Source organism: Narcine bancroftii, chromosome 2, assembly GCF_036971445.1.
Source record: "Narcine bancroftii isolate sNarBan1 chromosome 2, sNarBan1.hap1, whole genome shotgun sequence".
Taxonomy (NCBI): domain Eukaryota; kingdom Metazoa; phylum Chordata; class Chondrichthyes; order Torpediniformes; family Narcinidae; genus Narcine; species Narcine bancroftii.
This window is the reverse complement of record NC_091470.1, coordinates 156,393,768-156,413,510: the sequence shown is the minus strand read 5'-3', so window position 1 is coordinate 156,413,510 and position 19,743 is coordinate 156,393,768. Positions and strand designations below refer to the sequence as shown.

Here is a 19,743-nt window from a genome sequence, read left to right as displayed (position 1 = left end):
TCTGGTCTGGCCTGTGTCTCCTGCGCTACTCAACACCTCCTTTAGTTTGATTGAGCATTCCTCCTAAATCGTTTTATGCATTTCCTTTCCCTGTATTTGGGAGCAGACAATTTTGCTCAGCCAACTTTGCTCTATGCTGTGATTGCCACTTAATTACCTTATACTTTTCCCTTAACCATGAAGTAAATATAAAAATTGTTATATAGTCCTCTATTCCGTGATATTTTAGCCCCTAGATTCCAACATATAGAAATTTGCATAGTAACCAGTGGGCATTGCTATAAAAGGAGGGTTTTTGAATTAAAGTTTGAAGGTGAATTTTTGTTAATAAAGTAATTGTTCATCTTTACCCGTGTAATATGCCTTCTTTGTGGTGGCTGGTTTGATCTTGTAACACTGTTTAATGATATTAATTTCAATAAAAGCACACAGAAATGCTGGAGGAACTCAGCCAGTCTCACAGCGTCCATAGGAGGCAAAGATATATTATCGATGTTTCGGCCCTGAGCCTTTACCAACCTACCGGGGACAAACATTACCTAAGTTGATAGAAGGAGAAGGAAAGAAAAGAATGGACTCAGTAGAATTTCTGGTGTAATTTTGTTGAATGACAACATTGTCTGACTGGATTAATGCAACCTAGATTGTATACCTAAAATGGATGAGAGGGGGGGGTGGGGGGGTGGTTTGGGAGGAAAGGGGGGGGGGGGAGAAAAAGTCACTGTATATGTGTGAAAAGAAATAGTGTATATCATGGCTAATGTGATTTATGGTGTGAAAAATAAAAAAATTTAAAAAAAAAAAAAAGAAATAAGCAAACAGGAAGGTGGCAGGATAAAGACAAGACTGGCTGGGAGTGAAGTTCAGACTGAACAAAAGGTGTTAATTGGATGAGATAAGAGGTGAGAATTGATTTTGGCTCTGTTGATAGGAGATTGTTGACAGAAACAGAGAAAAAGGTGACAGGGTGGGAAAGCCAGAGAAGTTGATGTTAATGCCATCAGGTACCCAGATGGAAGATGAGATGTTCCTCCAATATGGGGGTGGTCTCAGCCTGACAGTGCATGAGTTCATGGACAGGAACGGAATGGGACGGGGATTTGAAATAAGTGGCCAGGGAAGATCCAGGCTATTGCGGCTTTTATTCATTGACCCACTGGGATGGAAGCTGTGATTTTTGTTCCTTCAATTATAAGTGAATATTTATTTTGTACTGACAATTGATAAAGGACTCCATAACAAATATTTATTGGAATTTCACCACTGCAACATGCATTCAAATCTAGACCATGCAAATGTGGGTGTGAATACTGTAAAGATTCTCCGTAAAATGAATTTCCGTAGTTTCATTTGGAATGGGACTTGCAGAAATAAATACCTTAAATTAGATTGGATGACCCAAGAGATGTTTATGCATTTACTCTTTTAAATTTAACAACACAGAAAGCCTTTCTGGCCCATGAAATCCATGCCGACCAATTAACCTAGCAATCCCATATGATTTGGAGGGTGAGAGGAAACCAGAGCACTGGGGCAGGTCACAGAGAGTTCATACAAACTTCTTATAAACAGCGCTGTAACAGCACTACGCTAAATGTGCCGGCCAGTAGTTGTTATTGAAGGTACTGCCCCTTGTTGCAACATCAGGTAGCTTGGTAAACTGCCGCAAAAACAATTAGCAGTGATGTGGCTAACAGAGCTGCTGCCTTGCAGAGCCAATCTGATCATGTATGCAGGGAGTCTGCACATTCTGCCTGTGAACATATTGTGGTTCCACCCTCATTCCAGATATAGGGGATGTATGCAAATTGGCCACTATATATATTGCCCTGACTGTATAAATGAGTGGAAGATGTGGGGGGGGGGGGGGGAAAATTAATGACATTGAGGGAAAAATAAGAAAGGGATTAATGTAGGAGGGTATACTTGGTCAGTGTCCTTTATATAGCAAAGATAAAAATACATAACCAATGTTTTGGGCTTGAGTCCCTCATCAAGATGAACAAAATGTGGGCAGGTGTCTAAAAAGAATGGGGGGGTGGTGGTTGGGGAGAGGAGGAAGGCAGGGGGTGCATAGTCCCAAAGGCAGGAGGAAATGGGAGGATAAGGGAGGGCACACCAGCAAGCAGGGGGAGGAGGGACGGTGGAGAGCTGAAGGAAAAGGAAGGGAGGGAGTACTGACAGTAGGATAGCAGAAACCAGAGAAGTCGATGCTATTGACATCTGGTTGGAGAGTGCCCAAACAGAAAATCGAGTGTGGTCGCTCCAATTTACAGGCGGTCCGGGGACAGTACAAGGCCACGGACAGATATGGGAGTAGGGCGCAGAATTGAAGTTGTCGGCCTCTGGCAGATCCCGGTCACTGATGTCATACTTCTGTAATTGGTCGATAGTTATTGGCACAAAAGTCCAATCTTTCCATGAATTGTCCCAGGATATCACATCAAAGCATTTGAAAATAAACATTGGTAATCAAGCCATACTTGAGGCAATGAGATCAGCATCCTGAAGAGAAAGATAATATGCCCAGTGCATCTTAAAAGAAGGAATAGGGGTTTATAGAGAGATTCAAAACTTTAGCAGCACAAGAGCTAAGCACCGGCATCAGTGATTAAATTCAAGGGTAATAAGAGGCCCAAGTCAGAGAAGCAAAGATTACAGGGGAGAGCAAGAGTGGAAGCATGGATGAGTACTTTAAATAGAAGGGGTGACTGAACTGGGAGCCCATGTAAGGCACCAAACATGCAGATAAAAGTGAATGGTCTTGGGACTGTCCATACTTTGTATCCAGACTAGCCTGAATTTCCACCTTCCACATCCATGATGGAAACCATTCAGTCATCTCTCGTGCACCCAATATGGAATATTAACTGGATAGATCTTAAGCTACCACAGATCTGAGGTTCAATGCAAGTGAAAGGGGTTCCCCACAACAAAATTACCAAAAACAGACAGAGGTATAAATTTTTATGACTTTTAATTAAATATCCATGATTGATCACTCATATAACCACACCACTTGGGTTAGGATTAGCTGGAAACCTTACGAAGATTACTTTGCTTGTAATACTCACACATCCACTCTGAAGTAAAGGTAACAAAGGGAAAGGTAAAGGTTCCATTATTGTCATTTAGAATGTAACAGACATGAAATTCTTTAACTTCTGTCCACAGTAAGGAAGAGAGATTCACCACTTTTGTCCAACACCCTTCACAGCACCTGGTGTTCCCAGGCACTCTCCCCTCCAAGTACTGACCAGGCCTGAGCCTGCTTAGCCTCTGAGGTCAGACCATCTCAGGTGTAAAAACTATCACAGTTTAATTTTTCCCAGAACAAGAGATCAAATTCAAATGTTGTACATCCACTGTCATCCCTGTAGTGAGCAACAATTTCACAGCAGTAAGTAGATTTATTGAATGATAGTGTAGAAGAGGTCATTTGTATCCTTCCTGAAAGAGCCACACTCCTCATTTTCTTTCCTAAGACAGCACCCTAGGTGATGCACCACATCTTTTTGCCCTGAAGTATCAGTCTGTATTACAATACTTGATATCTGGAGCTGGATTGGAACCCCCATTTCATGAGCGATACTAACAATGGCAATGCCATACCAGGGAAAGTATTCTTTAGGCTCTTTTATAGAAGAAAGTCAACTGTAAAGGCAGATATTCTCTGCCCTCATGTCACTGAACCTCATAAATGCCTGGCGCATGGTTCCAATACGCCAAATCTGATCCTTCCTCAGGCTGGACACAGAGGTGGAGCTGGAAATGCTCAACAGGCCAGGCAGCATCAGCGGGGAGAGAGAACAGTCTGCATTTCAGGTCAAGGACCTCTCATCAGAACTGAAAAGGAAAAGAAAACAAAATGTATGCAGATGCAGAGAGGGCAGAGTGAACAGATGTAAAAGATGAGGTGCTGATAAAAGTTGTCAGGAGGATGATTATCTTAAAAAGCACATGGAGACAGGAAAAACACAAACAAATTGAAACAAGGGTACGGACTCATCTGTGTCAGGGAAAAGGTTACATGAAATAGTTAAAATCAGTACTATGCCCAGAGCCTCATTGTATCTAAATTATGTGAGCACTGTACACATTCAACGTTCCAGGATTTACAGCAGTGGTTCTCAACCTTTTTCTTTCCTCTCATATACCACTTTAAGTAATCCCTATGCCATCTGGTGCTCTGTGATTAGTAAAGGATTGCTCATGGTGGTATGTGGGTGGAAAGAAAAAGTTTGAAAACCACTGTTTTAATCGTACCTAATTGACTCGTTATGTGCACGGTCTCATAACTCCAAAGGAAATGAGACAATCACAATTTTTCTCAAGCAAAATATTTCAGTAACAACTGGGTCTAGAGCAGGGATTCTCAACTTTCCCTTCCCACTCACATTCCACCTTAAGCAATCCCTTACTAATCACAGAGCATCGATGGCATAGGGATTACTTAAAGAGGTATGTGAGTGGGAAGAAAAAGGTTGAGAACCACTGATCTACAGCTTTTACTATAATTACCAGATTTTTATGCTTTTTTTCAAAGACAATTCAGCGTCTCAACAAATTCTGCATGAAAAAAATGGCAGCGCTGCGGGAGTGGTGCAAACCGAGAAAAGTAGGGACCAGATACACTGTGCTCCTCCACAGGGTCCTACTGCCCAGTCCACCTACTGATGGGTCCGTATAAACTTTAAGGTGCCTGTTAAAGGAACCGATGCTCTTTTATATTATAATTCTGCGACCGTCAGGGTCTAGACTCAAGATGGAAATGCCTGTGTTTGGCAGCAGACTCGAGGCATTATAGACTCTGGGGAAGTAGGGGTCTGGTGCAGGGCACCAGAAAATGGAGAGACCACCTTTGTTCCCCCCTCCCTTCCCCTGTTTGAGAAGAAGCAGAGGAGACGACCCTAAGGGGCAATGACCACAGTGGCAGACCAGTGAGGAGCTCAGCAGCTGAAGAACATAAAGGCGGCGGGCTGTTGGCGACTTGCAGTCAAAGGAGTCACAGCAGGCTGCGGACTGCTGGAGGCTGGTGAAGGGGTACCATGAATCGGAATAGGGATGCAAGAGGGTGCTGAAGGCAGGCGGGGCTCCCGAGGGGCATCGGGTGCTGAGGACTTCCTGATCGTGGGAGCTCGGATTGCTGATGGTTTGGACTGAAATCTGCGTGGCTGCAGTGGTTATGGAGGTGTTGGAGGTGAGTCCACGAATCTCAATGACACTGAAGGGACTCTTTTGCTTCTCTTTCTATCACTGTACTATAAGATCTTGTTTTATTACATGACAATAAAAGAATCTTGAATACAAGCGTAAAGTGTTAAGCAATATGATTTTAAATAAATAATGTGATAACAAATGATCCTTAATCGAAATTGACAAAGAAAAAATAAAACAGCTATAACTCAAATCCTTCCAGTACAAAAAAGTCTTCACTTTCAACAATATAAACCAACTTTTCACAGCCTCTGCTTTGGAATTCCCTGCATTTGTATCATGGAGTGTTCCACAGGCCAGCTCATTTTTGGACAGAAGCAAATATTTATCCCTCAACTGATATAAATAAAGCAAATTACCCCATTGCTGGGTGAGTGAACGTGCTGCCCACAGACAGTTTTGCAAGTAGCTGGATTTTTATTTGCCATAAAATACTTTGGGGTGTCCTGAAATGGATTTGAAAAAGTGCAAGAGAAGGCCAGTCTATTTTTAAAGTCTGGAGGGACATCAGTGAAAAATCAGACAATCTCAATCAAATCAATTAATGTTCATTTGAAAGTGGATAGCCTGTTTCCAGAAACATTCTAAGGTTGCGCCACCTTACAATTGTTATTAAACTTTGGCTTAGCTGGTTGTCACTTGGCCCAACTCAATGACTTGAGGTTTTAAAAGGAACACCCACTATGATCCATGTTAATGTGATCACTCCAAGGAAGCCTTTATCCAATGAATTATTGTCCTTAAAATCTCTGCATCTTGAGTGCTGAATTTATTGTCCATTACATGCCTGGAGGGCAGTTGTTTACCTTCTGTGGACACGGTGATGGCCAATCAGGTTGGAGGCGCTCTTGAAGCCCTTGCCACACTGCAGGCAGCGGTAGGGCCGGTCGTCAGAGTGCGTGCGGTAGTGCACCTGCATGGTGGATGTCTGGCGGAAAGTCTTGGCGCAGATGGGGCAGGCGTATGGCTTCTCGCCCGTGTGTGTGCGGCGGTGGCGCACCAGCGTGGAGCGCTGGCCAAAGCCCTTGCCGCAAGTCTCGCAGCTGTAGGGAGGCTCGCCGGCGTGAGCTCGGCGGTGGGCCACGAGCTGGGCCGGGTCACCAAAGTGCTGGCCACAGAGTGGGCAGGAAGCGGGCCGCTCGCCTGCGTGGGTGCGCCGGTGGGTGGTCAGGTGATGGGAGTGGAGGAAACGGCGGGAACACACCTCGCAGGCGAAGCGCCGCTCGCCCGAGTGAATGCGTCGGTGCTTGGACAGATTGGAGGAAGTCTTGAAAGTCTTGGAGCAGTCAGCGCAGCAGTAGGGCCGTTCCTCGCAGTGGATGCGCCGATGGACCATCATAGTGGAGGACTGGCGGAAGGCCTTGCCGCATACCGGGCATGGGTAAGGTTTCTCGCCCGTGTGGGTGCGCAGATGGGTGACCAGGTGATGCTGCTGCACAAACTCCCGGCCGCAAGCCCGGCACTTGTACTGCTTCTCCCCGCTGTGGATCAGCTGATGTATCAGAAGGTTGTAGGAGGTGGTGAAGCGCTTGCCGCAAACAGGGCACCAGTAAGGCCGCTCGCCGGTGTGCACCCTGCCGTGGCGCTTCAGGTCGCAGTGCTGCTTGAAGCTCTTGCCACACTCCGCACACGTAAAGCGCCTGGGGTCATGGTCTGGTGCATGTGACGCCAGTGGAGCACTCCTGTCCTCAGCAGCCTCCTCAGAACCAGGGTCAATCCCCGACTGCTGCAATGTCTCCATTAGGCCTGCAAGACACATTAATATTTAATTTAGGGATAGAGTAGGGTCACAGGCCCTACACCGTCCAATACATCCATGTGACTAATTAACCTACTGACCTCGTTCATCTTTGGAAGGTGGGTGGAAACCGGAGCACCCAGAGGAAGCCCATGTAGACATGGGGAGAATGTATAAACTCCTTAAAGACAGCACTGGATTTGAACCCCAATTGGTGGTGCTGTAATTGTATTGTGCTATCCACTGTGCTAACTAAGATTCATTGTACCACACAATCTACACTCAGAGGGAGATGAATGGATTGCAAGCTTAGCTACCAGGCAAAGATATGTGCTCCAAAAAACGGTACTTGGGAACAGGAATAAGGACTCATTCCCATTCCGGCATGTTACCTCCTCTGCCCCTTATTTTCACAAATTGCCTGAAAGCTAAACTGAACAGCAGACGATCCATGAACAATGGGGTAATGAAATACTGCACTTCAGGTATTCTGTCTAAACTCGCAGTGTGATACGGATATTTGGAGTTTTGGTCGTTCCTGTGTAAAAAGCCACTCCCGGAAGGTAGGGAGATGCTTCAGAATGGAAAAATCACGCAAGTTCTATGTAAAAAAAACATAAAGCATGACCTCAAGACATTTTCTGCTTGGCCATGATCCAAGGCGGAGTACAAATTTACATTTAAAGGCAACGAGACCAAAGAGCTTTGACTCTCAGAAAGAGAAACTCAAGGCAGTTTTACCAGCTATTATAAAATGAATTCATTTATCAGAGTTTAAGCATTGACAGTATTTCTTACTCATTCTTTTCCACAATCCTCTGGTTAGGATTCAGCAAAATCCCTGCTATCTATAATTCAAGCAGCTGGCAAACAAAAAGCCGAAAATAAATAGATAAAAAATACAAACGTTTAAATTTGACGCCCCCAAACAATGCACAATCTCAAGCAACCGACAAGTTCACTTAGTTGACATCTACCAATCCCCATAGGTGCTGAATACTGGGGGGTTCAAATGTATTAACACTATGCTGTGTGGAAGGAATGATAGGATTTAGGCCAAGCAATACTGAAGGAACATGGTAGGACAATGTGAAATTTGGAGGCCAATCTACTGATGTGCGGCATGTCCATGCACCTGCTGCCCTTGTCCTTCTTGTGGTGAAATTTGGAAGATGGGAAGTACTTTTGGAAAGGTCTGTTTGAGTAAGGGCATTTGCTAATGGCACACTCTGCATCCACAGGGTGGATGAGGTGTAAATGAAATAGGATGCTTTGAACTGAATAGCCCCACCTCATCGTGATCTTGACCTGCCTTGAAGGAGGCAGAAAGGCTTTAGGATATTTACTATGGCATGCTTTGCCTCTGCTTGTGCTTTGCTGTATCAAGGTTAAGAGGGTTAGGTGATTAATGTCTACCACTCTGGTATGATTTTATTTGGATACATAGAACGGTAATAGGCCCTTCCAGCCCACGAGACCGTGCCGCCTAATTGCACCTAATTAACCTGCAACCTCCGTACATTTTTAAACAGTGGGAGGTAACTGGAGTACCTGGACTCCTTACAGAAAGTGCCAAATTCCAAATCAGGTAGCTGGTGTTGTAACCACTACCCTAACAATGCCACCCTAAATTTAAAATAAAATCATGAACGTTTCTAGCCACTTTTCAGCCTTGATCTGAATGTGGTCCAGGACAAATTGCATGCAGGACTTGGCTACTTCATTTGCTGAAGAGTACCAAATGGAATTAAACATTGTGCAATCATTGCCTATTCCCCATATTGGCAATCAGTGGTGAGTGGTGCACTGCAGGGTTCGGTCCTGGGCCCGCAACTGTTCACTATGTACTGAGAATGATTAGGAAGAGAGGACAGGAGGTCATGTATCTAAGTTTGCTGATGACACTAGATTTGAAGAGCAAACTGCAGAGGACAGGAAAAGTCTGCAGAGAGATACAAGCTCCTTTCACGATTACAAGTGATCCCAGCAATTAACTGCCAATTGGCCTTTAAAGTGTCTTGTGTGAAAGCAAAATCAGATCAACACCGGCGTCAGATGATGTCATCTCACGCTGGGGATTGACGGCCCGGCCCTTGACCCCTAGTACAATCCCCGGCATCTGCAGACGCCAGCATTGCAATCAGGCAAGTGTGAAATGGGTAATTGCATTGTGGGATTGTAACAACCCAAGTTTTTTACCTGAGTGCAGGAACATGAAGGAAGAAAAGATTAAAATGAAGGTTATAAACTTTGCCGTGGGAAAGTTGCAGCGGGAGAGAGAGGAAATAAATACCAATAAATAACAATAGCGGATCATTTTTAAACTGTGGTAAATTTGGTAGCGCTATAGCATACAATTGATATAACGTGGGAAAGTCGGTAGCTCTATTGCGTACAATTTATACAGCGTGGGAAAATCAGACCTGCCCTCCCAGAATGCTGTGTGGCAGAGAAAGGGCTGTATACACAGCTACATGCATGGGGGTTTCTCTGCCGCACAGCATTCTGGGAAGTCAGATCTGCCATTGCTTTTTCCCCAGTCTTTATAAATTATTGTGATAGCATTACCAACGTTCCCACGCTATATAAATTGTATGCTATAGCGCTACCAACTTTCCCACCTGTTTAAAAATTGTCTGCACTTTCCCACGGTCCCTTATTAAAGGTTTACATAGGTTGGCACAATAACAACAGGAGCTGAAGGTCTCATTCTGTGCTGTACATAAAGCTTAATTATGTTATAATTAGGGATGGATTAATTTTGTTCAAATATAAAATCATAGTACATTGATCAGGAATTAGGGCAGGTCCACCATCACTCGATGCCTCACAATGTCACTGGTAGAACAGTCCTAACCCCGGGGATGGCTCCTTGTAAGTGTGAAAACGTTCAGTGTCCCAGTTAGGAGTAGTCAAGTGTGAAAAGCCAAATCCCTATTCCTATCCTAGGTCACTGAATGGCTGATTTCGTGGGATAAAAGTGTGAAAGAGGCTATAGGTAGGTTAAGTGAGTAGGTAAGGTTTGGCAGATGAAGTACAATGTTGGCAAATGTGAGGTTATCCACTTTGGATGGAAAAATAGAAGATCAGAATACTATTTAAATGGCAAGTGATTGCAGCAGTGGAAAAGGACTTGGGAGTGCTTGGGCATGAATCGCAAAAGGTGGGTTTGCAAGTGCAGCAGGCTATCAAGACGTCAAATGGAATATTGTCCTTCATTGCTGGAGATATGGAATTTAAGAGCAGGGAAGTTATGCTGCAACTGTATAAGGTACTGGAGAGGCCACATCTGGAGCACTGCATGGAGTTCTGGTCTCCTTACTTGAGGAAGGATTTACTGGCTTTGGAGGTGGTGCAGAGGAGGTTCACCAGGTTGATTCCAGAGATGAAGGGGTTAGCTTCTGAGGAGAGATTGTTATCTGGACTGTACTCCCCGGAACTTAGGAGAGGGCATTTCTGGTTTGAGACTGAACAGATAGTTTTAATACAAAATTGTAACGTTACCTCAGAGTTTCCCTCTCCATAATGGCTGACTGGCCTGCTGAATCTTTCGAGCCACTGTATTTGGTATATCACAGTTCTGACTTTGCGTTTTGCGTTCCCTTCTCTCCGGTCGTCCACATTCAACTTCATTATAAAGATTAGCTGCCATGAAATGGTCTTTCCTAACCTCTTGCAGCTGACATCACATTTTGTCTCTTGGTCTCCATCTCATCAGCCATTCAATGTTAGAACCGTCGAACACTACAGCGCAGAAGCAGACCTCTCGGTCCTTCTAGTCTGTGCCAAACGATTATTCTGCACCCAGACCATAACCCACCCATCCATAAAACTGTCTATCTCGTATGAAACAGAACATTGAGCTGCCAGTACTACCCCTCCTGCAAACGGTTGACTGAAATTAGTAATGGCCTCTTTGGCTCTCCACACTAACGTGACAATGGGTTTAGTGGAGACATTAGTGCACAACACAATAGAAATGAGAGTGTGGACAACGCACGTCCATTGAGGAAGTTACTGGATGGGGGAAAGCTGGAATGGAAAATAAAGAATATGATAGGACAGCTGGGCCCTAACAGCCCCTTCTCCTCGTGGTGAAGAGTATAAAAATGCACCTATTGTCTCACTGTCAAACGAACCAAGTGTATTTGCAAATATGACATGGTTCCCGCTGCAGGAAAATGCAAGTTCATTCTGCTCCCAGCCGGCCTCTGACGCCGAAGGCTTTTACCTGTCATTGTTTGCAGCAATTTCGCCAACGTCCCACCCGCTTCACACCGAGCTTACTGGTCCTTCGACTTCCGGACATGCGCAGTGTCCTCTCTCGCACAGGTCGCGAGGGCTCTCTGTGTAGTTGTGTGCTCTGGGCAACTTTCGGGTTCCCTTCAGGTCCGGTTGCCTTTCGAATTGATACATTTTTGCGGTACATTGCAGGGCGACTGCGTCTAACAATTGGCTCGATTTAACGCCTTGGATAACTCAAAGCATTATCTTTGAAGTATTTTCCCCATCACCCTGTAAGCCTGTGCTCCCACCTTCTTATTCTGCCTTTGCCTGGTGAAGTGCCCGGCAGCTTATTGCTTTCCATGGAGGCTCCGGACCCGACCGAATTCCTCCACCACTTTGATGCATTTCTCCGGCATCTGCACATTTATTGAACGATCCAGAACTGCGGAAAGACAATATAAGTTGCTTTTCAGTAGACGGTGGGGGAGGATGGAATAAAGAGACTCGTTCCAATAGGGTAAGACCAAGTAAATTACGTAGCTGCCAAAATCTCTGCCAAGTGAAACTGAGAGTGTGGACAACGCCCGCCCATTGAGGAAGTTACTGGATGGGGAAACGCTGGGATGGAAAATAAAGTAAATGATGGGACAGCTGAGCCCAGCAGCCCTTCTCCTCGTGGTGAATAGTATAAAAATGCACCTATTGTTTTACTCTTCTGGTTTAAACCTATTGTTTTACTATTCTCTTTCCCAGTTCCCAGAAATGTCTCCTGATTGGACACTTACATCATTACTGGATGATTTTAAAACAATTCGTGAATTATGATAACCTGAGAAATATCCAAGTATTGATATCCATAAACATGTATACGTTTATAATTCAACCAATTACAGAAGTACATTTATGATTTTGTTCACAATAACTTTAATGATTACCCAATACTTTACACATCAGGAAGTAACACTGGAGCAGACCCTGGTGTTGTGGGAATACTGATAAAGTACCTGAAACACATGTACCTGTACATGAAACATAATAGCAATGCAAGGCAAAGGAGGCGGACAAAGAGCTTTAGGGTCTCCGCCAAGTAGCCTGGACAAATGGTACATTTCAAACATTGCTGTAATTTAGACCATCAATGGTGGTGTTTTCCCAGAAGGTTGTGTTCGCATGCATTAAATGGTTTCATCGTGGCTTTTGGTACTTTTCTATGGTAGTTTTACATCTCTCGACAATATGGCAATGGTAATTTGTTCAGGTCAGAGCAGTAACGTTTTGGGGCTTTAAATCTATTTAAGATGTTCTGGGTTATCTTGGTGAATGGCTTTTCAGTTCACTCGCAGTGGTATTGTTCCTATGAAATCAAACACTATAGTTGACCTTCATCACCTCAAATTAGATCCAGCCATTTAATACTGTTGTACAAGGGATTTAAAAACACTATTCCATTTCAGGGTAGGGAGTGTTTCAATATGGAAGTCAGGTTTATTTGATGCAAACGGGATCTAATTTTAACTGCAAAACTGATTTTGTTCTAATTATTATTCTTTAAGAGCAAACCCATGAGAACATGTGTGGCATCAATTTAGAACTGAGAAATTCAGTTAGCAATTTTGATCCCCCCAAATGACGGACCCAGGTTTGTGCATATACAACACTCAAAGCTAAAATAATCAACACCATAATTTATTGCTTAAAGCAAACATAATTACTCAATTTACAAATTCAAGATTCGATACAAATCACATTTTTGACCCGAAATGTTAGTTATTTCTGACAGGCAAGTATTGTTTTAATTGTGCATCGATAGATGTAATGGTAGTTTCACATTTGAAATTTAGACATAACAATGGAAGATATTGTTGAAATGCAAATCACACCCATTTACTGAACTCAAGTTGTTTCAATGGCCTTTGAATAATTAATACTGATATTTAATTATGAAACCTATTTATTAGTGTTCTTTTTTCTCTCTTGTTCTGAGCCAAAAAGACTTTGGAACCACAATCAGATCACAGCTTCCACTCAAATAGTATGTGGCTACTTGCTTCCCCTCCTTTCCTGCCAGCTGACTGGCATTGCTTAGATTTCAGAGGCTTTGAATTCAATCAGTCTGTGTTCTTCTACCGGCTTAATCTACTCCATGGATCAGTGGACGAAGCACACAGCCCAGAGAGACCAGTACTTGATACAAAATCTGTTGCTCATGTTGGGAACTCTAAAACTGGATGACCCAAGAAATTCAATGTCTGAAAATCAGTAACTTTGTTAAGGAGGCAGACTTGCTTGGCTCAGATCCAATCCCATTGAAAGCAACAGAATTGAAAATAAAAGCGCTTAAAGAATGCACCAGAAAGAGGAAAAGGCAAGGGGGTAACAACAGGCTTAGTCTTGCTGAAGAACAGAACACAAATCAGATGTTAAGTATAAATTCCCTTTTAGTTTTCCATCATGGAGGATTAAATATGCTGGTAAAATATACAAAATGTGAAACATTATGAAAAGCAACAATTTTCTACAAATTCTCTTTCAAATGTATTGGGATGACAAGCAAGTTTCAGGAATTTTTTTCCTATATTAGTTATCTTACGACTTTGTGCAGTGTATCAGCTTTCTAAATTATTTTAAAAATTTAAACATATAGCTTATTAACAGGCCATTACAGCTCATGAGTCTGCCATTTCACTCACAATTAACCTACACCCCTGGTACATTTTAAATGGTGAGAGGAAACTGGAGAACCCCAGGGAAAACCCACGCAGACACAGGGAGAACATACAAACTTCTTATAGACAGTGTAGGATTCAAACCCCAGACCCGATCCTGGCACTGTAAGGGCGTTGCGCTAACTGATACGCCAACCGTGCCACCCTTGAATGAAATAACTTTCACTCAAATTATTTACATCTCATAGCAGACTCTGAATATTATACATTGCTTGACAACCAAGCCAGAAATGTGCTACATCTTAAATGTAAACAACGTGCTGGAAATAGACAGCATGTCTGGAGAATGTTTTGAACAGATAATCTTCAACAGAACACAGTAGTATTCCAATGAATGATCCAAACATGCCATTGACCACCTTGCCTTCTGCATTTTTCCTGATTTCCAGCATATGTAATACTTTAATTTTCAATGCTATTTTGACCAAGTCACCTAAAATTGCCAAGAGCAAGTGAGAGGGAAATTCTATGAACTTGTAAATTGAAAGATAAACAAAGTGAAAGAAAATTAACATGGGTTATATTTTTTTTCCTCCATTCTCTTTCATTTACTTGCTGTTACACTCTTTGTACATCATTGTATGATGAAAAGCTCTCACTTATTCCATGGCTGGCAGTCACAGCTTGCTGACCTAATTGCCCTGATCATTCTGCTGTTGGAGAGAGACAGGAACACAAATCAGCCACAGTTCTCAGTCCTGGTCAGTTTTGCCTGTTCATAAATGTGCAAATCTTCATGAAGTCGATAACTGAACCCAATGGGGCTATTATACATCCCACAGCCAAGTGATTCTGAGCCCATGGCCTTGTGGTCCATAGTTACACCCGAAGAATGAACACTCATACAAACTGCTGCTGTCCTAGGAAATTAGAAGGTACAGAAGATGAGGGACACAAAATATTACTGATTCGTAATTAGACTTATTTGCACATTGTCTCATTCAAAGGGAATGTTGCTAGAAACTCATAAATATGACCATTTTCAATCTGGTAAAATATTTAGAATAATGTATTCAAACATAAAAAGAAAGAAACTGTGCTCAAATTTAAATGTCCCCCATAAAGCACAATGCAAAAGCCACTGATAGGCAAAATGACATAAAAGAGAATTTGGAAAAGGCCAAGGTTTAACCCAAAAGTATGTTCTGGAGATGAGACATGGGAGTATTCTGGAACAGATGACTTTCCACTTGGGACTAATCACTTGCAGACTGGCTTTAGTAGTAATGATTTGTTGCAGAAATAACTTGCAGCTGATCCTTGGAAGATCATTCTTTATTTTCTACACTGCCACCCCCCACCTTTTAGAAAAAAAAGACTACACATCCTTTAGGTAGACTATAGGGTAAGTTCAACTTTGAGGAATCCAAACAGACAGGACATACATTCATTCTACTAGTCTCAACTGGATTTGAATCTCTCATCCAATAGAAAGGCCCAATATATTTAACATCAGGATGAAGGGATTACTATTTAAATAATATTTACAACTTATTCTCAGATTAAGTGATCATGATACTTAATGAAGATGAGGGACACAAACAATAAACAACATTTGGGTGCTACCTAGTACGTATGGAAAATTAACAGTATTTCAAAAACAGATTTATGGTAGATCAAGCAAGTCATATTGAGCATATAGATCCTGTGTGATGTCATAGGCCTTTGAAAGAAGTGGAATGGCTTCTCCGAGTGTAGCCTCTACATTTTCTGTTGTACCCATATTCATAATCTCAAAAAATTCTGCTCGGCTCGGTAGAAAATGAAATGCAAGAATCGCAGTTTTGCGCACAATCCAGGGATGAAAATTTGCCAGAGAGTCATTGTAGGCCTCTGCACATAAGACTGAAGTTTTGCTATCATCACAAGCTACCCGGAGCTTTTCCAAAAAGAGCTGCAGCCATCTGAGAGCACGGTGGAGTCGCAGGAGAGTACGGCAGCCAGAATCCCAGTGATCACCTCGCCTCTTCAAGTTCACAAGTTTGTGGTTGACCTCGTACTTCACCATTGACTGAATTGTCTCATATTCACTGCCATTTTCACTACTTATATAGTTTTCCAGAATTTGGATTTTGGTGACAGCGTCTTTTGAAATAAAGGCAAAGGCTGTACCGAGGCTATTCATGAACCTAAAAAGAGAACGAGTAACAAATATAATATGGAATCTTGCCTCCATGGCAATTTCATTTAGAATTAGAAATCAGAATTAAAAATAGGAGTCATGAGTTGTCACAATATTTTAGGCAAGGCATGGTCTTCAAATTCATAAGTTTATAGGTCAAGAAATTTCCACATTTTTTTTGTTTCTATTGGAAGGTGAAGAGAAAAAAAATCCATGAGGTATAACTAATATATAAAAAAAACTATTAGACATTGAACGGCAGAGCAGGATTGACCTTCTCCTACTCCTATTTCTTATATTAGGAATTCCACAACTTAAAAATGTATTTGAAAGACCCTATATTTTCCAATTAGAAATTACATCCAACTCTCTCACCCTCCTTAAATTTAGACATTATGCTGTACGTTACAGAATTTGCACTTTGCCCTCACACTCAATTCAATGACAGCATTCTTTTGCAACACAAAAACCCTGAAAATAGTCAGCAGTTCAAGGTTGCATCAGCTGTGTCAACACATCAGGCTGAAGACTGGGTTCTTGGTTTTATTTTAGATTCCTTACATCTGTAATTTAATAAACAAAGTGCTGGAGATACTCAGCAGGTGAAAGTGTATTCTATAGAGTACATAACCAACGTTGAGCCCTTCATCAAGGTAGGAGCAAAAACCTACATTTCATTCATGCCTTGATGACAGGCTCAAGCCCAAAATGTTGGTTATATACAGCAAAAACACTGGTATCTGGCAACTATGGTAGATGCCGGATAAGTGTATTTTCCAGTTGCCTGAAACTTACTCTTACAATGCCTAACTGATGTCTGCATTAAAAATAAACAGTTTAAAATATTATACTGTTCTTACACTGAACAAACTTCACTTGGTTGAATATATAAACTCTTTCACCATTTTATTCAGTCTCCTCCCTATATTTTGTCCATACCTTGATGAAGGGCTCAAGCCCGAAACGTTGGTTATGTATCATTATCTTTGCTATATAGAGTGTTTGAACCGCTGCAACCATGTCTGCCTATCCCGCATCGGACTTGTCAGCCACAAACGAGCCTGCAGCTGACGTGGACTTTTTACCCCCTCCTTAAATCTTCGTCCGCGAAGCCAAGCCAAAGAAGAAGATAGAGTGTTTGACCTGCTGAGTTTCTCCAGCTTTGTGGTTTTATCTTGAGTAAGGGGCTCAGGTCTGTAATGTTGCTTCTCAACCCATTTCTTTCCACTCTCGTTCCACCTTAAGTCATCCCTTATGTTGTGTGGCTAGTAAAGGATGACTTAAGGTGGTAATGCGAGTGGAAAAATAAAGGTTGAGAACCACTTCCAAGATCTGCTGAGTTTCTGCAGCACTTGTGTGGAGTGCGCCAGCATCTGCAGACTTTCCTGTTTAAATCCAATTTAGATTTATTGTAAGGATTCCTTGAGTTCACTCACTTCACTAGCCCCTTCCAGCCGTTCAAGTAGTGTTCCTGCATCAGCTCCCCGTTCTCAGTCAGACACTTCTTGAACGACTCCAAGACTTCACTCAGCCTGAAAGGTTCAACGTGCGCCATATCCAATCAGGCGGGGACAGCGGAAACCCTGCCCTTCGCTTCGCTGCCATTGGTCAACTGAGATCGGCGATCCTATTGGCTCGACCGCCCGTCAGTCAGGGTAACGTCCGTCGCAGTGCGTCGGGATTGAGGTAGGCCCGAAGCGGGGGGCTGGAGTTGGTGCTGGAAGTGGACGCGCAGTCGGTGTTGCTCACGTGTGGGGGGAACGTGGCGAGGGACTCGCCTGCTAAACAGAAAATAGATAGGTTCGTGGAGCGCCGATCACAGCCATAGGAATAGAATGAGGCCATTCTGCCCGTCGACTCCGTTCCGCCTTTCGAATCGTTCCTCTCAACCCCATTCTCCTGCCTTGTCCTCATCCTCGTAACCGAGGTCTGCAGACGCTGTGATCGGAGTGAAAACCACACAGTAAATGCTGGAGGAACTTAGCCGGGCCTGCCTGCTCTTTTAAACGGACGTTTCGAGCCTGAGCCCATCTTCAGGGTATAAGCAAAAAGCAGACAGGCGTCTGAATAAAGACTGAGATGGGAGGAGTCCAGGTCAACAGACAACAAAATTATTAATTGGATTTGATAAGAGAAAAAGAATGGACACATGAAAGTCTGGTGGTTGAAATTTAAAAAAAACACAAAATGCCTTTATAGACCAAAGATAAAGATGCAGAACTGACGTTTCGGGCTTGAGCCCTTCATCAAGTTATCTTGATGAAGAGGAAAAGTTATATCTTGATGAAGGGCTCAAGCCCGAAACGTCGGTTCTGTATCTTTAAAGGACACTGTTCAACCGGCTGAGTTGCTCTAGGATTGTGTTTTTATGATGAGAAATGGTGAGATTTGACTTTGACTCTGTGAAAGCAGTCAGAGGGAAGAGAGAGAGTGAGAGGCAGGACTGGAGGAAAGGGAAAAGGGGGACGTAAATGGGGGCAGGGGAAGGGTTAATGGAAATTGGAGAAATCGATGTTAATGCCATCCAAAATCAATTCTTACTTTCCTCATCATATTCAATGAACACCTTTTGTCCGTTGGTCTGGACTCCTCCCTCTCCCATTCTTCTACTTCCTTTCTCAGTCATTATTGAGACACCTATCTGCTGTTTGTTTACACCTTGGGAGGACGTAGGCCTGAAATGTCGATAATATATCTTACCTCCTATGGACGCTGCAAGACTGGCTGAGTTCTTCCAGCATTTACTATGTTTTTATCATAACTTTTGACATATCAACCTCTGCTTTAACCAAAACATATCAACCAAAACATATCAACCTCTGCTTTAAGTCATCCCAATATTGGCCTCCACAGACATCTGTGAATTCGACAACAAATTCCACAGATTAATCAGCCTCCAGTTGAAATTTCTCGTCATCTCTGTTCTAAAGGGATGTCCTTTTATTCTTATGCAGTGCCACAGTTGGGAAATGCTCTCTAACATTGTGCATCCTCACCGATGGTGTCTCCAAAGTGTCACAGACATTAACTGCGCTGTTTAACGTGATCCGAATGATTCGGTGTGAATCCATAACGAATAATTAGAGGCTAAATCCGACTTTTTTGAATCACAGTTACAGCATGCAAGATCATTTTACTTTTTTTCACAAACTTGTCCTGTATCATAAATTGTTGCCTAATCCACAATAAGTAAACTTTTAAATTTAGACATACAGAATGGTAACAGGCCCTTCTGCCTATGAGCTCATGCTGCCCAATTAAACTCAATATCCCCCATACATTAACTGCATACACACCGCATACTCATTGTTTAAAATGCACAACTGTAGAGTATGCAAAGAGAGTTTGGAGGAGGTGATAATATCAAATGTTTATAAAATACCTCTAATTTGAAAAATGCTCTCACTTGTTTCACAAAGATGTAATCAATATATTTTGAATTGGAGGGTATAGTTATGGTAACAGGCACAAAAATGGGGAATTTAAACAATAAATTGTGCAGCTGGATGATAATTCATCAATCTGAAATGCTAGCAAAGTTTTTAAAAAATCTACAAATGATCTGCTTGAACTGCTGAGCATTGAAGTATTTTCTATTCCTATTTTGGTTTTCCAGTACATGAGGGTTTTTTTTAGTCACAAACAGTGGGTCTTTTGTTTCTCGCCAGGACAGAAGATTTGATATATTCTTATATATTTCAAATGATAAAACA

General features: G+C 42.6%; 3 protein-coding genes across 6 annotated transcripts in view; 1 reads left to right on the top strand and 2 right to left on the bottom strand.

Moving 5' to 3' along the window:
• Positions 1-811: 811 nt before the first annotated feature.
• Positions 812-11,701, bottom strand: LOC138754462 (zinc finger protein ZFP2-like). Of its 2 annotated transcripts, none has more exons than XM_069918762.1 (3): positions 11,187-11,701; positions 6,024-6,963; positions 812-3,846 (listed from the first exon to the last, which is right to left on the bottom strand). In XM_069918762.1, exons 1-3 carry the CDS (start codon positions 11,191-11,193, stop codon positions 3,822-3,824), a joined length of 972 nt encoding a protein of 323 aa, XP_069774863.1. In that variant the 5' UTR covers positions 11,194-11,701; the 3' UTR covers positions 812-3,821. The 2 variants fall into 2 exon arrangements, with proteins under 2 accessions (XP_069774863.1, XP_069774864.1); XM_069918763.1 differs by lacking the exon at positions 11,187-11,701 and adding an exon at positions 10,460-11,092.
• A 427-nt stretch (positions 11,702-12,128) lies between these two features.
• cptp (ceramide-1-phosphate transfer protein) lies at positions 12,129-18,073 on the bottom strand. Its single transcript, XM_069918764.1, has 2 exons — positions 17,467-18,073; positions 12,129-16,037 (listed from the first exon to the last, which is right to left on the bottom strand). The coding sequence occupies exons 1-2, from the start codon at positions 17,583-17,585 to the stop codon at positions 15,515-15,517; spliced, it is 642 nt and encodes a 213-aa protein (XP_069774865.1). The 5' UTR covers positions 17,586-18,073; the 3' UTR covers positions 12,129-15,514.
• The window catches only part of ints11 (integrator complex subunit 11), a 43,368-nt gene continuing 41,244 nt past the window's right edge, over positions 17,620-19,743 (top strand). The window contains exon 1 of one of the 3 annotated variants that reach the window (XM_069918758.1): positions 17,620-17,716. The gene's annotated coding sequence lies outside the window, so the exon portion shown is untranslated. The other 2 variants (XM_069918757.1, XM_069918759.1) reach the window with 2 other exon arrangements.

Coding starts and splice junctions, on each gene's coding strand:
- cptp (XM_069918764.1), bottom strand. CDS start 17,585: ATGGCGCACGTTGAACCTTTCAGGCTGAGTGAAGTCTTGGAGTCGTTC. Junction 16,038..17,466: donor GGCTGGAAGGGGCTAGTGAA/GTGAGTGAACTC, acceptor TTCTCTTTTTAG/GTTCATGAATAGCCTCGGTA.
- LOC138754462 (XM_069918762.1), bottom strand. Junction 3,847..6,023: donor CATCACCGTGTCCACAGAAG/GTAAACAACTGC, acceptor TTTCCTTTTCAG/TTCTGATGAGAGGTCCTTGA.